Here is a 17,237-nt window from a genome sequence, read left to right on the forward strand (position 1 = left end):
CTATTTGATGTACAATGATTAAATAGCTGGATCTGGGCCTTAGAAGAGAGTTCTATATAGAAGAATACATAATAGAAGTCATTCATGGCCACGGCAGACATTGCCTAGAGAGACTGTGTTGGGTAAGCATCAGACCAAGGATAGTCTTAGGGAACACAACATTTAAAAGGAGGGTAGATGAACAGAGGTCTATGCACAAAGGAAAGGTGGCAGAAAGCGATGTCATGGAAACCAGGGAAGGAGAAAGTAACAAGGAGAGTACATCTACAGAAGATCAGGACTGGAAGATTCTGCTGGATTTGGCAGGTACACGGGTTAGCGACTGTATGCAGAGCTAAAGCCAGAAAAAGGAGGGCATGAGAGATCATGATTTTAGACAAGAGGCTCACAAAGAGAATCACATGAAAACCAAGACAAGTATTAACATCATAAAAAACAAAAAGCAAAAAATACCCCCAATCATATTATCTTGTAATACCTATTTTGAATATAATTTGCATAGGCATATAATATTAATAGAAAATATTCATGTAACCAAAATTTTTAATATAAATACATTGGGAAAATAAGAAAGGGAAGCAGTGGAAATGCTAATATAAAAGAATTAAGTCCTTATTTACTATAATAGGAAGTCAACTGATAATACCTAAAATTTGGTTAATAAAAAATAGGAGGGGGGAGCGGTGGAGCAGGAAATTGCTGTATTTTGTTATAAGCCTTATACTACGACTTAACTTGTAAAAACTATATGTTATGTGTTACTTTAATAACACAAAAATTTAAAAATAGAGAAAAAGAATAAATACAAAGATTGGCAAAGAGGAAACAAAAAACGACAGCACACATGAATATTCATTTATAAACTTTAAAATTATGTCTTTGGTGTGTGTGGGTGGAGGGGGGAGGGGCAAAGACTATAACGGACCGTGAGGACTTTGGGATGCTGGTGATGTTCGGACTCACACTCGGGGAAGGGCGTGGGGCGGCGGGGGGGGGCCCCGGGTGGTTTACACAAGTGCGTGCCCTTCGTGAAAATTCATGTTTACTTATGACCTGTGTACTTTTCTATATTTTCACTCTATTTTAATAAACGTTAATTAAAAAGGTATTTCCTGCAATTAAGAAAGCCCCATAAACTGAAGGAAAAAAATAAGAGTTATTAAAATGTAGTAACAAATGGAGCTAATATGTAATCTTCAAAAGTGGGTTTAGAGTGATAAAATTTTTAAAAAAACTATTAATGTTATAATTTACTGGTTAATATCATCATTTCCTTCCCTCTAACTGGTGAGAAAAATCACACTCTTGTTATCCAGACTGACTACCAAAATAGTAACTTTTAACATATATTTAACCCTTCTTTAGTAAACACATATTTTTAACTTAAAAAAAGCAAAGGGTGTTGTAGTAGGATTTCTCTGATAAAATGAATCACCAAGGATTATGACTTTCTCCTGGGCAGTCTACAAAGTTTACCTGCATTATAGTCCTTTGCACCATCAAAGGTGAAAAAGATTTTTTTTAACAGGTAAATGTTTTTATCTACTGTAAACTGGGTAAAAATATGATTACAGAACCCATCAGTAACTAGTTAAAACTATAAATTATTAAGTATGTAATAAGAGGCTGAAGGGTAGAGTCCTAAAGTTTAAGAATTTAGAGGTAAACGATTCTTGGGGAAACAGGATCCAAGATATGGCCACTTGGATGGGTTGCTCCTATGAAATAAGATGAGAGCAAAGAAGTTTAAGTCCAAAGTATTGGACGTGCCATCTACCTAAAACCAAGTGTTCAAGAACAGTAGATCTAGAGTGGGGAGGAAGATATACATAGTCGGTTGCTGAAGTCCACCATGAATATGGGGGAATGGCTAGGAAGTTGCTAAACAGTGGTAACGAGGACAGGTCTTCTGTCTGCAACATCACAGAACTGTTGTATCAAGGAGTCAATATACAGGTAAAGAGCTTCAAAAACTGTAAAGCAATATAAACCTATAAACTATCACAATCATCACTGACCCTCAACTTCCTTACTCTGTCAAAAGGGGACAGCAAAGCCCTCATCGTCGCCCACTCATTATGTGCCCCTATACTTAATTGGATTAAAATGGAGCTAAAGAAGAACAAACGCTACCACCATGGTATCAGCCCTCAATACCTCCCACCACCCCTGCTCTGAGCACTCACCATGTGCTAAGCCCCATTCTAAGTATGCGACCAACATGATTTCATTTAGTTCTCACTGTAACCCTAGGAAGCAGGGACTTTATTATCTCCACTTTACAAAGAAATTGAAGCATGAGAGGCAAAATGAACTTCTCAAGGGCACAACGCAAGTGAATGGTGGAGCTGGGTCTTGAACACAAGTGATACTGGCCTCCTGAGTTTTGATGAGGATGAAGAGAAGACGATGATGATAGCAGGTAATATTCATACATATACACCTTCCTATGAGCCGGGGGCTCTATGAACACAATCTTCCTAACAACCCTAGGGGGAAGGTGCTCTTGTTATTTGCATTCTGCAGATGAAGAAACTGGAGCACAGAGAAGGTAAATAACTTGTCCAAGGTCACACACCTAGGGAAGGCAGAGGTGGATTTGAACCTGCAGCTCGCATCCTGGCTCTTGCTCTCAAGCATTTGCTGTATTAAATGATAAAGCACAGCTCCTTACTCCTCTGTTGTTCCTTCCTTTCTAATAATAAGTTCTTTTTATTGGAAAGATTTGCTCTTTTATGAAATATGTATGCCAATAACTTTGATCAGTTCATTATCATTTTTTTGCCAAATCTTGAATCAACCCAAACCAGACAGGTTTTTGTAGTTTTTTCTTTTTTAACTTAAAAATTTCCCCAAGACATTGGAGCTAATAAAAAATAAAAAGAGAAAATAAAATTCACAAACACAAGCACTACTGTCATTAATTTCTTTACTGTATGTAAATTTTTAAATATAATACTATGTAAACTGTTTTATCTTCCTTTTTCACTTAACATTATGTCATAGAATTTTTTGATGTTTTCATATATTCTTTAGATAGATCACTTTAATAGATTCAAAGCCTCCCACTGGGTTGACAGAGCACAGTCTATTTAACAATTCCCCTGCAGTTAGACAGTTAGGCTGTTTCCATGTACTGCCATTGTCCTTATCATTATAAAGAACACTTCACTGCATATTTTTGTGCCTAAAGATTTTTTTCATACTGAAGCTTCTTTAGGTTAGAATTCCAGGAACAGAACTATGGAATCAAGGGAATAAACATTTTAAGACTCTAGAGATAACCTGGATACTTTCAAAAAGGGCTAAATCAAATTAGATGTCCATCTGTAGTATATGAACATGTGTCATTTCACTGCATATTACCAGCACTGTGTGTGTGTGTGTGTGTGTGTGTGTGTGTGTGTGTAGGCGTTTTAATCTTTGATATTTTGTTTCACTAAAAATATACGCAGCTATTATTCTGAATTTCTCTTTTATTATTAGTGAATTTAAATCTCTTTCCAAATGTTTGTTCAGTAAGTATATTTCCTTTTTAAGATATTTAAATTTTTTCTTAATTTGTACGGAACCCATTATTTTCCAATGTGAAAACGGTTTTATTGTTCATCTTCATATGGAGATTACATAGCCTACAAGCTGATGCACTAACACGTTGCTAGCCTCTTTTTCTGAACCCCAATTCTGTACACTGCTTAAAAAAAAGAGAAAGTTGATGAATCTGAGAAAGTAACAGCAAACACATGGGAAACCCTGGAGAGACAGAGACTGGCTGGGTCCTGGTTTGGTGGAGAAGAGCAGCCCACGATGGAGACGTACAAGGGACCAAGGTTCACAGATGGGCTGAGAAAAGCTGTTTAGTTGTGCTTTTTTTTTTCTTCCACACATTACTCTATACACCACTTGCCATCAACGTGGAGAGACTGAAACACAGCAGTGCCAGCCCAGTGCAAGCCAGGGACCAGGCAGGTACCGCCTGCGGGCAGAGGGCCTGGCCAGCCCCCCACCTGCTGGATGACTACTCAGGAAGATGGGACTGGAAGACAGCAGTGCCTGGCAGAGATAAGAAAGGTTTCCTGAGGAGCCAGGCCACTTGGCGGTGGCGGTGGCGGTGGTGGGAGGAGGCAGTGGCAAGGTGTTTCCAAAAGGTGAGCTCCCCTTGTGGCCCAAACTCACCAGGAGGCGCACAGTTGGTCCTGGGCTTGCTTTGGGCCCTCTCACCAAGTGCGCATTACCAGTCAAGAAGCCAATATCCCCAGGGAGTAGGAGCCAAGAGGGACAAAAGTAAGACATCTGGAAAGGGCAACCATAATGAAAGAAACAAATTGAACAGCCTATGTGACAAAGAATTAAAGGGACATGTGGAGGAAAACTTGATTTCATAATACATATCCTCAGGAAGATGAGCGGGAAAAACCAAGGAAATGGTGAGATCCCCTGGGTAGCAGTGTAAGTGCGGAAGAAAAATAGCGTGAGGACTGAGCCTGGAATTGCTCTCATAGGGAAGGAAAGGCGAGAATGATTCTGCAAAGGAGATGAGGAAGCTGCATCTGGTGGCTTAAGAGTTGTGAAATTCTGGAAGCCTGCCGAAGAAAGCATTTGAAGAAGGAAGAGAGATCAACTGCGTTAAGTGTAACAGATAGGCTGAGAAACCTGAGGGCTGACAGCTGTCCCCTGGATGTGGCAATATAGACCCTGACAACAGCACGCTCAGTAGGCTGGCGGAGATGAGCCTAGAAGGCGTGGGTTCCAAAGAGGACAGGAAGAGGGGAAGTGGAGACTGTGCAGCAAGATGCTTCTCCCAAAGAGTCAGCCCTGAAGAGCAGCAGAGGAATGGGGTGGGGACTGGGCTGGGGGTGGGGGGAGTGCACATAAATTATTTGTGCACAGTTTGTAAAGCTTGAGAACTTTCAAAAAACAAGAGCAATGATAAATGCATTTGTAATATAACACAGCTATACAGGTAAACTTTAACCCATGGTGATTATAAGGGAAGGTCCACTTGCCTTTTTATTGGAAAACTAGTCCTAATACTCTACTCCAAAGATATTCTTTATTTCGTTTGTGGTTTTTTTCTTGAGGTTCTGGACACCCTTGGGGATCTAATTGAGCGTTTTGAACCCTCTACCCAGAATAGGTACATAGCCACATACACAAATTTTTTTCATGATATTTCAGGTAATCTCACAATCTTCTGAAGCCTAAAAATAGATCCTTCTTAGAAATTCTAATTTGTCCACCGTGGCATGGGATTCTGGTCTTCTCTCTCAATACTGCATACGACTAAGTAAGTGTATCTCTTTGAAAAGCTTTATTAGTTTTCTATCAACTCCTTCCCTATTCTTATTATCCCTTCTGTCCCTTCCAGATGTTCAAATCTCTGGTATTGTTTTAGGCAAGACCTTCATGTGATCAGCTGAGGTCTCTCTGGCCTTCTCTCAGGGGCACCTCTGTGCATGTCGCCTCTCCTTCTACCAAAGCTACCAATGAGGTGTGTGTTGGACACACTCCCTTACCTTTACCAGCCTCACTATTCTCAAAGCCACCGCTTTCTCCCTAAAAAGGAGCATGAAAGTTGTGGTGGGATGAATAGTGTCCCCCCCCACAATTCATGTTGAAAAAGAACCTCAGAATGTGATCTCGTTTGGAAATAGGGTCTTTGTAGAAATAATTAGTTAGGCTGAAGTCATATTAGATTAGTGTGGGCCCTGAATCCAATGACTAATATTCTTCTAAGAAAAGGAGCCGACAAACAGAGACATGAGGGAAGGAGGTGAAGTAGGTGAAGAGGGAGGCACAGGTTAGAATTATGCAGCCACAAGCCAAGGAATGCCAGGAACCAGAAGCTGAAAGAGGCAAGGAAAGATTCTTCACTGAGCCTTTAGAGGGAGCATGGCCCCGCCAACACCTTGATTTCAGACTTCTAGCCTCCATTACTGAAGAGAATCAATTTCTGTTGTTTGAAGACACCAAGCATGTAGTAATTTGGTAGAATAGCCCCAGGTAATGAATCCAGCAGTCTTATGTAGAAAGACTAAGGCAACGTGGAGAACAGTACGAGGAACGCTTCCCAGGGCACTTAACTGGCTTCTACTAACCCTCTTCCAGTTTCAGTTCAGGAAGCACTAAGTAAGGCTGTCATGTCTCAGCCTGTCCCTCCTCAGGACAGTGGCGTCCAGCCCTCTGGTCAGAAGTCATCCTTTCCTCATGTGTAGAAGTTTTCAATTCAAATCTCTCCATCTTTTCTTTAGCAGAGTGTGGCTTTTGTGTCATGATTAAAAATGTTTTCTCCACCCCCAAGCTTATAAAAATATTTACCATACTTTCTTTTTAGTGCTTTTATGGTTTTACTTTTTCAATAATAGCGACGATACGATCACGATGCTGATGGCAGCTATACTCACAGCACTCGTATGTGCCAGGCACTATTCTCTGCCCTTTACATATATTAACTTACTTAGTCTTCACAACAGTCTTGTGAGGTACTAATAATATCAGCCCTGTTTTACGAAACTGAAGAACAAAAGTGGTCAGTAATTTGCTCAGGTCACATAGCTAGTGATTGGCAGAGGTAGTAAGCAAAGGCTGTCTAACCCCAGAATCTATGCTCTTACCTACAACATGATCCTGCTTCTCAAGCCATTTCAATTTAAATATTTATCCAGGGACTTCCCTGGCGGTCCAGTGGTTAAGACTCTGTGCTTCCACTGCAGGGGGCACAGGTTCAATCCCTGGTCGGGGAACTAAAGATCCCGCACGCCAGGTGGCACGGCCAAATAAATAAATGAATAAATAAATATCTTATCCATTTGAATTTATTTTGGTTTAAGGAGTGAAGCAGAGCCTTCATTTTGGGTCCCAAATGCTTGGCCAACTATTTCAATACATATTGAATATTTTATTTTATCCCACAGATTTAAAATGCCATCCTTAACATGAACTAAATTCTCATACTTGAGTCTGTTTCTGAATCCTCTCTCCTGTCCCATTTCATTCCTGTAGCAGATGTTAACTCTTAATATAATAAGGATATTATTAGCTTTTTATCTTTTCTATTTGTTACAAATATTTCATCACATATTTTTTCCATGAAGTCATAAAAATTCCTTCACGTTTTTTTTTTCTTGCTTCAAAGTTCAGGAAATATGGTAAATACCCACTTGTACTGCTAATTTTTCTAGGAGATGAAAAACTATTTAGCATATATTTAGCCCATTTGGAATTCATTTTGTGTATCATAAAATAATCTAAGTATATTTTTTGAGCCTGGATGTTTAGAGGGATTTCATTTTAATCAGTATAAACAGCCCTGCAGCCCCTCACTTCCTAACTAAACCAATGCCACACCACCAACTTCATGTAATGACGTCTAAATCTCTAACCCACATCTCTAATCACTTCAGTGATAGAGCACTTTTGTTTCATTCTCTTTCCTCAGCCTATTTCTCACTTCCACCATGGTCCATGGACTGCATCAAGCAGAGTGTGACTGTGGGGGACCACCACTAGCCCCTGAAGAGAGCTGACGTTTTCTCACATGGAGGAGCAGCGATTCTAATCTCCACAAAGAGAAAAGTATAACTATCCTCTTCCCCAACACTAACCTTGAGGTCCTTGGCCAAGTCTCCCCAAAATCTTGGCTGAAAGCACAAGGCGTTGGCCCTTTGAATCCTGGAGGTCTTCAAAGCAGGAAGGAATAGGATTGCCTCAGGTCCAGTTACAAACACTTCCAGGAGGGCTGGAGGCCAGGAATGAGGCCATTTCCCTCCTCCCTGGCTTGGCCAAGTCCCCCCTCCACTTGGAGCTCTCTAAAGAACCTGCTCTGTTTCCTGGTCTGATAACCCTGACCCTTGGCTTCCCCACACCTCAGTTATCAGAGAGACGTAGGCAGTTTAACATTGTCTTTTTCACTCCTTCACCAAAAAAAGAAAAAATTTCTTCACGTGTGGAAAAGGCATGCACAGGTTTTAGGTTAAATAGGTCAGACTTCAAGTCCTGGCTTGACTGCTCGTTAGCTGTGAAAGATCAACTTTATTAGTTCATCTTGCTGAGCCTCAGATACTTCAGCAGTAAAATGGGGATAGTATCTACTTCACAGAGACAGAATTTGTATACAATATATCCATTCCCTCTGCTCTTCTCTCTCAGGTAAGCCCAGCCACCACTTGCTCCAGGACTTCAATCTGGTTGGCAACCTGCCCCACTGCCCATCAACACCACCTCCCTCCTTCCCCAAATAGAAATCCACACAAAGAACAACATAGGAAAGAATACATATTGTATGACATTCAAGAGAAAGCAAAACTGAACTGTGATGACAGAAATCAGATAGTAGTTGCCTGGGTGAGGGGAAAGGGTGGTGGCTCAGTTAACTGGACAGGGGTATAATAGAACTTTCTCTGGTGATGAAAATGTTCCATATCTTTTTTGGGAAGTAGTTACATAAGAATACTTAATGGTCAAAACACATCAAACTTACACTTAAGATCTGTGCATTTTATTATATGTAAATTATACCCCAATTTGAAGAAAAAAAACTTTGTTAGATATAGTTCAAATGCACATTAATATAATGGGGAAATGTGCTTTTTAATATAAATCTTCCCATAGACTTCAAGGCTTGGTTCACACAAAAAACAGACATGCCTAAATGTGATTCTTATCTCTGGTTCCTACTAGATATATGACTGGTCAAGTTATATAACCTCTCTGGGTCTCATATTCATACATTGTAAAATGAGGACTATTTAGTACCCACCTCAAATACTGTATGCCCTATAAAAGATAATCCATGTTAAGTGCCAAGAACATAGTAAGCACTGGATGTATGTTAATCCCCTTTCCTTCCTCTTCCATTTATAAACAGCAAATGGGGTGCAATAATGCAATACTTAAATTTTTCCCCAAATGACTGAAAGTTATCTAAGAAGAAGGAAGAAGAGGAGGAAGGGGAGGAGGAGGGGGGATGGGGGAAGAGCAGAAAAAGATAAAAAGAAAAGGAAAAAGAAAAAAAATGAACACATCAACATTAGAAATTATCCCAAGGAAAGAAGCATGAATGTACACAAGGATTTGTCTACAAGGATATTCATGGCACTATTAACAATAGTAGAAAACTGGAAAATCAAACAGGGACTAATTACACAGAAACATGAAAATTAGTTTTATGATAGATTAATAAAAGTGTGTACAATCCAGACATGAATATAAATATCTATTATAGAACAGTGTTCTTGAGTTATACTAATCTATGCATTAGTCAAAATTAGGACATAGAGACAAAAGGCAGTAAATGATAAAGGCAGTATATCCACCCATTCTCCTATTACAAATAGTGAGAAAAACAATTTATAGTTAATTTATCATGTGTCTGTATTAAAATGAATATGAATTTACATACACACAATAAAAAAATTAAAATGGCAGTAATCACATCTATAAAGAAGTAGAAAAAGAATAGATAAAAAGAGAATTTTAAAGCAAACTGAAATAGAATGAGGTCAGGTAGTGTGAAACATAAGAATATCAGAGTTTTTTTGAAAGACACCTGTTACCAAACTTGCAGAGTCAAATTCAGTAAAATTATTTTAGCCAAGATAAAAATATTCCAGACAATCTATCAACTGTCTCAGTTCACACTGACCAGCAGTGAGAAAACATGATGGCAGACACAAATATGCCACGAAGCTAAATATGACTGAGACCACACCAGCCATCAAGACCTTCCTTCAGTGATGATTTAACCACTCTGGAGTGATTCTACCCACACCTGCCAGAGAGCAAACACCTCCATCAGTATTCTGTGACACTTCTGGAGAAAGCTATTAACAGGGCCTAGTATAAACTGACAAATTATCTCACTGTGGCTATTTCTCCATCTGAATACCCGAAAGTTCTCTATCATAAGGTGCTAAAGATGATCATTTGACCCGAGCAAGTCACTGGTTATCTAGTTCTTACGTTCTGAGTAATATTTCCCCAAATCCAAATATAAAAATTAAGCTAACAGCCATACCATCTGACATCTTTATAGCACCTTATGTTTTTCTAGGTGCTCTGTTTATAAGCAGTATTTTGTCTAACAGGAATGATTCTTGGTGTTCCTGTGTGTGGCAGGGATGCTGAGGGAAGAAGTCTTAAGAATATAGATGCCACCCTTGATTGTTTCTAAAAATACTGAACTTTTATAAAAACTAATTTCAAACTCATCAAAATATTAGTGCTCAGATGAAATACTATTGTATGAAAGGAGGTTTGGTTCATATTCTGAATTTGAGGAACAAAAGAATTACAGGAAAAAAGAAATCAACGTATTAGCTGGCCATGAATTTAAACTAAATCCTAATAATTTTCTCTAGGTAGGAAACGACTCAATTTTCACTTAAGTTAAAAATGATATAAGTTAAATACTCTGCTAAAACAGGTAGAGGATTAGAAAATTTTCAATGGGAATTAGAACACCGTTTTGCTATGGGTGAAAATTCTTATGATTAGATTTGCCGGAAGGAGTTTAAAACTGTGAATATGATCACTAAAATATGTTTGGAAACTCTATTTAAGATAAAAATTAAATGAAAGCATCTTAATTTATGCTGGGAGAAGTTTTGGGGTTTTTCTTAAAACTTTTTTTCCTTTTCTCAAAATACATCTCTATGCATTCAGAACAAGCTTTGTGAAAGGAAAAAAAAAAAGAATTTATTTCAAGTGTAAAATGGAATATACTACCAATGCAAATTATTTACATTCTCCCTGAGATTTTAGAACAGGCTTCACAAGGCTTTCTTAGTAAAGAAAGGTCTTTTAAAAAATTACAGTTGAGATAAACAAGAGACAAGCATTTTGCAATCTCTGCACCATCCTCAGTGGTTCAGCAACACACCGAGATCTGTTCAGAGCCTCATCAGTGCCCTTTGCCAAGGCACTAAGTGCGGAAGAGAAAGAGCCATCACAATGGTGAACAGGACAAGTACTAGATGGCCAGAGGACTGTGCAAACAGATTGGCTAGGGTTCCTATCCTCTCTAGGATGTAAAACTCTGCTATGCTTCCATGCACGTTTTAAGTGATCTTCACTCTATAAAATTCAAGTCCCTTCTTTCTATAATGGATGGTTAATGTACAACAGTTAAAAAGGGGGAAAAAAAAAAAAAACAAGGAAAAGAAAAGTAATTGAAGGGGTCAACAATGCTCCTGTAAGTAGGCATATGGTTCTACTTGAAGCCACAGATCTTTAAGTGAACTGCCCAGAACCTGAGCTTTAAAGCAATTTAGTGAATTATATAGCTGGATTTGCAAGAACATGCAAACAGGTTGAGGGCTGGGGCTACGAAACCAGAAACCAGACAAGGTAAATTTTGGAACAGCTGGAGTACATCTATAATAAGCCATAAGAGTAGTGAGGTATTATCATATATTACATGTTATTTGTTTTTTCATAATTCCAAATTCATCACTTTAAATAATATATATGTTGATTATTGCAAATAAAGTATTAAATTTTCAAGCCCCTGGACTTTGTAACCTATAAGCTCCTATACACCCTATCTTTAAACATTCTCTTCACCCACAATAAAACCCACAAGGTCTTATATATTTAATACTATTGGATGTCAAACATAGGGGCTTCAAGTCTCCCATAGTTTCTGAAAGGATATAGTATTTTTTGTACTGTTAAGAATCAACCAGTCCTGACTTCATCCCAATGAAGACCATCTCATTAAACAGTGCAAAGAAAATGTTAGTCTTCATTTCTATATTGTTCAAACAATCTGAAAGTATGCAGTAAATGACTGTTCAACGAGTGGATAAATGAGTATGGGAGTTAATCCAGCTACTGCACTGAGATAACCAAAGTTATAAATAACACAAGCATCACTCTATTAAGTTTCTGCAAGCTGACTATACATATGTAAACCACATATCAGATTTTCATAACTGAGTCACAGTAATATTCAGTCTATGATTACACAAACATATTTGACATTGGAATGCCAGAATTAATATGTAACTAAGAATATTCAACTATACAAAAAAGCCCTCTTTTATATATTACTTGTGTTTAACAAAATTTTCCTATGTAGAGTCAAGGAAACAATTTACATTATGTAATGAAGTATTAATACCAAACACAAACTGAAATAACAAAATATGAATATCCTACCTGAGTATCTTTGTATTTGTCTCTTAAGTCCAAGAGCCGATGATAAGCATTAATGGCTTCTGAAAATTCCCCAATGTCAGTGCTAGTGAGAATATAGTTTTCCCAGATCTGCCAATGTTCATAGTTGCACTTGAGGGCTTCTTGTAAAGTTCTAAAAGCTTTCACTCTATTGAAGGTCAAGTTAAAAAAACAAAAACAAAAAAAACAATAATGAATAACCATAGCTAAATAAACTATAGCTAAATGTATAAAATACTCATGTGGACTTTCTGTCAGTCCTTAATCATTCATGTTAATAAACAGTATTAGAGGTTCAAACAACCCGAAACCACCTCAAATTTCCCTAACAGGAAATGGCAAACAAAAACAAGTAGAAATGAAACAAGAATAGGGAGACATATATAAAAACCAAGTAGAAATTTTGAAATTGCAAGAGACATTAAAACAAACAAACCAGGCTTCCCTGGTGGTGCAGTGGTTGAGAGTCTGCCTGCTGATGCAGAGGACACGGGTTCGTGCCCCAGTCCGGGAAGATCCCACATGCTGTGGAGCGGCTAGGCCCGCGAGCCATGGCCACTGAGCCTGCGTGTCCGGAGCCTGTGCTCCACAATGGGAGAGGCCACAACAGTGAGAGGCCCGCGTACCCCGCAAAAAACAAAACAAAACAAAAACAAACAAACAAACCAAAAAACCTCAACATGTGACAAAAACTAGATTACACACAGTCAAAAAGAGTACTGATGAATTGAAAGATAACAGTGAGGAATTCAGATTAAAAAATAAAAGAGTAATAAAGAGACAGAGGAAAGAATGAGAGGTAAGATTTAAGCATATATTCGATAGACATTCCAGAGTAAATAAATGCAGAAAATGGCAAGACACTACATTTGACAAGGTAATAGCTGAGCATTTTCCAGAACTGAACAAAGATCTAAATTCTATGATCAAAAGTATATTTTGTGTACTGAGCATTATATTGGGTTGGCCAATAAATAAAGGTAAACCAACACCTAGACACTTTGTGTGAAACTGCAGAACATGAAGATAATCCTAAAACCTATAAAAGAATGACAGTTAGAGGACAGCAGATATTTCATTAGCAGCAGAAGATGGTAGAAGGCAATAAAATAATTTAAAGTGCAAAGTAAAAATAACTGTCAGCCTAAAATTTTATAATCAACTAAACTTACCACTCAAGAATAAATGCAAAATAAAAAATTTTACATGTACAAAGACTAAGGAAGTTTACCACCTACTGACCCTAACTTAAAAGAACTATTAAAGCATCTCCTCTTGCAAAAATAAAAGGGACTTCAAAGAGAAGTAAAGGGATATAAGAAATGATCAATGGTGAGAAGAGAAAATGAAGTATGTCAGTAAATTTACATAATTATTGAGACCAAAAACAATTATGAGTTGTGTTTAAAAAAAAAGTAAAACTACAAGTATATAGACCATATTCTCTGCAATTAAATAAGAAATCAACAGTAAAGAGACAGTTAAAAAAATATATGCCTGCAAACTTAAAAATGCACTCCTAAAAAAAAGGAACCTACAGTGGGGGGAGGGCGTGGAGAGATTCATATTAGAAAGTATAAAATATTTAGAATTTAATGAAAGCATTATATACCACCATCTGCAAGATATATGTAAAGCAGTATTTAGAGAGAAATTTATATTTTTATATGTATTGATTATAATTATGAAAGATGGGAAATAAATGAGCTAAAACATCCAACTTAATTTTGTAAAAGAACACCAAATAATTCTAAGAAAGAAGAAAAGAAATTCTAAGGAAGAAGAAAATATGAAATAAAATATAAAGAATATAAATGATCAACAAAACCAAAAGTTGACTTTTTGAAAAAGACTAATGAAACAGACAAATGTCTAACTAAATTCCATTTAGAATTTAGAAAAATGGTATATATAAAATTAGTAATTTTTAAAAAACTCATAAGAGAACATTATGAACAAATTATGCAAAATGAGCTAAAAAATAGAAAGCCAAATAAATCAATAAAAATTAAAACCAGGCTAGGTGGTTTTACAGAATCCTTGCCTTATCCCAGCTACTTCAAAAAATAGAAAAACACTATTAAAAACTTGATATTGACAAGGAAATCAACAGAACTTCATGTCACCTATTCTAAAAGTTAAACATCTCAGCTCTCAAAAAGATTCTTAATACTTTACTGGCTCCCTTATAGATCATAAATGCTTTACTGGACAACTATAGTAACCTCTTTCAAAGGTATGCTATCAAATCTCCGTCTCCAAGAGCCACTTTGAATTTGCTAACTTAAGACTACAAGGTCCACCTCCCTTTCCCTGCTGAGCCTCACAGGGTTTCACCAACACCCCTCCTCTTTGCTGACTTCAAGGCAAATTTTAGAGAGGATGGTGGGGGGTCTTCTGGCTGACTCAGGCCCTTGTTCTAAGAGTCACCCCCTAAAGCACTTAAAAAGAAGTGTAAATTCTTTTTAGTAACCTTCCCTGCTAGTCACTGAACACACAAATCGTTTACTCATTCTCTAATATACCTATAGTACTAATCAAAATTTCTTTACAATTAAGTCCTTTTAGTCTTTTCATAACCACAATTCACCACAGTTTAGTTTCTTATACCCTATATTAAACAATTTACCGAAAGTTGTCATGGCACTGATTCATTTATCCCTTGACCCACCCTCCTTTACAGTTAAAAATGTAAGTGCCCTTGCTCTAATACTTCTTCAAATTCAGCCATAAATTGTTTCTATGTGATTCTTTTTTCTTTCTCTACTCTACTCCCTATGCCCACCTCATATGTGATAGCAACTGCCTTCAAAGGCAGTGGACTGAGATTCTGCAGGTCTCCCATCTACATAGGGGGTGGGGGTGAAGTTGTCCTACTGGAAAAGAACTCAACAAGCAGCAGTCCACACCAGGAGGATTATCCTTTTTGTATGTCCTCCTATCCTCCAATCACAATTTTTTGGCTTCAAAATTTTTGCAATGAAATCCTTTTTTTGGAGGTATGACTTCCTTCTAAGGAGCTTCAATTCCGGATTCATTTATCAAACCCACAATGGTAGTGATACTGCACTATGACAGTTATATAGGAAGATGGAAAAATTTCCCACGGGACTGGTAGGGACATGATGCCTAGGGGAATCAGATGAAACGGGGGAAAGAGCACTTTAGTGAAGAACCTGGTGACAGCAGAGGGAGAGATGAGATAGTTTAAAGGGTCACTTTAAGGCAGGGGTAGGATTCTTTTGAGAGGAGCATTAATAATTTGCCCCTGAAGTAACAATCTCCTGAGTCAAAACTGAGCTCTCTCTGGAGCAGCAGCAGCAAAGTAAGCAAAGAGTAAAGAGGCAAGAATAAAGGAGTGATTTACCTCTGACCTTACAACCCCACTTTGACACAAAAACCTATTCATGGAGCTGCAGGAAGACAAAAAAGTGTCAAAAAGAAGCTGAGGAACAATGTGCAAGAACCACTAAGAGAGAAAGCAATTAGAATTCTTAGGATTAATGGGCTGGAGGACAACACAGAGTATCAAGAGCCTCACTACATACAAAATTATCAGTATTACTAAAAAAACCCACTGAGATCATTCTACAACTATGACAGGGACTTCCCCTGCCCCTGCTTTAACTAAACCAAAAGGGTCTCTGGTGAGTTTTAACACAATCAGTTGCAATCAAGAACATAATATTACTTTCCAAAGGGAGCAGCAGAACAAACAGTACTTTACTTATGTAGATCGTCATTCAAGAGCAGCGGAAGCATTTCATGATCTCGACGTAATGTGGATTTAATGGTATCTTCAGAAATACTTGTGAATCCACAAAGAAAAATTAAATTTGAAAATAAGGCAAAATAAAAATGGAAATATATCTACCCTTTAATTCATTTATTTAAAACTGGGGCAACAGCCATCCTTGCCTCTTCCCTTTCCTTTGCTTTCTATAGCCAGTCAGTAAGCCCAGTTGGTTGTTCTCTTTATAAACTGGCATCTGCCCCTTCTTTTTCCAGTCTAGTTATCACCTGCTTGGACTGTTACCACAGCTGTCTCCTAACTGGTTTCCCTGTCCCCAGTTCCCACTCTATTCTGTCTCACACACTGTCACCAGATAAATCTTCCTAAAAAACTCCTTTCTTCATGAAATCACCCCACTGAAATCTCTGGCTTCCTACTGCCAACAGGATAGTCTCAACTAGTCAGTCAGATAATCAGAACACGCTGCCATTTGACCCCAAGTGACCTTTCCAACCTCATCTCCCACTATAGATCTCACTAGTCTCGAGCTGGACTATTTTACTTCCTATATCCTAAAGTGTGGCATTCATGCCTGTCACTCTGCATTTGGTCACATGGATTCAGAATGCTAGGTACACAAATTAATGACCATTTATTTCCAAATCCTGAAAGGCTTCCCTCTCTCCCCTCTACCAATTCTTCAAATTTTAGCTTGAATCCAACATTCTCTCAGAAGCATTTCTGAACCAGCATCACACACCTTCTCTCCTCTGAGGTCCTCACAGGACTACATGAGTGGCAGAGAATATAACTGTTCTACAAATATCACCTACCATTATTATAGCCCTCTTTGTACTTCTCACTTGAGATTTACCACATACAACTTATATTATTAATCAATTTTTAAAATAATATGGCATAATATTTTATTTTTTAAACCCACACTCCCTGAAGACATTGGTTCATACTTATATGTCTCAATAATGTCCAGTACACAGCAAGCAATCATTAAGAATCTATCAGTTGAGCTGACTGACTAAAGGCATGCTTGCTTTTACCATGCAATGAAATTTAGGATACAAAACTTCAGTATCAAATAAAGAGGTCAAAAAATATTTCTTAAAAAAAAATATATATATATTTCTTATTTTATTACATACTAAATGTTTTCAAGAAATAAACTACACCTGGAATGCAAATGGCGATATTAAGTCATTCTAACTCAAAGATATGGGTAGGCAAGGGGAAAAAGACAAAGAGTAAGGCACAATATTTCAGTGTTCAGTTGAAGAAAATCTCATTCATTTATTTTGGAAGCAAAGTTCTT

At 37.7% G+C, this 17,237-nt stretch overlaps 1 protein-coding gene across 3 annotated transcripts in view; it reads right to left on the reverse strand.

Moving 5' to 3' along the window:
• TTC27 (tetratricopeptide repeat domain 27) overlaps positions 1 to 17,237 on the reverse strand; it is a 180,713-nt gene that overhangs the window by 13,929 nt on the left and 149,547 nt on the right. For 2 of the 3 annotated variants that reach the window (XM_027113427.1, XM_027113428.1), the window contains one exon: positions 12,160 to 12,325. In XM_027113427.1, the coding sequence (XP_026969228.1) occupies positions 12,160 to 12,325 (166 nt within the window). Of the gene's footprint in view, positions 1 to 8,782; positions 8,923 to 12,159; positions 12,326 to 17,237 lie in introns of those variants that run through there. The other variant, XM_027113429.1, reaches the window with a different exon arrangement.

This window comes from Aethalodelphis obliquidens, unplaced genomic scaffold (assembly GCF_003676395.1).
Source record: "Aethalodelphis obliquidens isolate GAN/ISIS:26980383/991018 unplaced genomic scaffold, ASM367639v1 scaffold12, whole genome shotgun sequence".
Classification (NCBI taxonomy): Eukaryota; Metazoa; Chordata; class Mammalia; order Artiodactyla; family Delphinidae; genus Aethalodelphis; species Aethalodelphis obliquidens.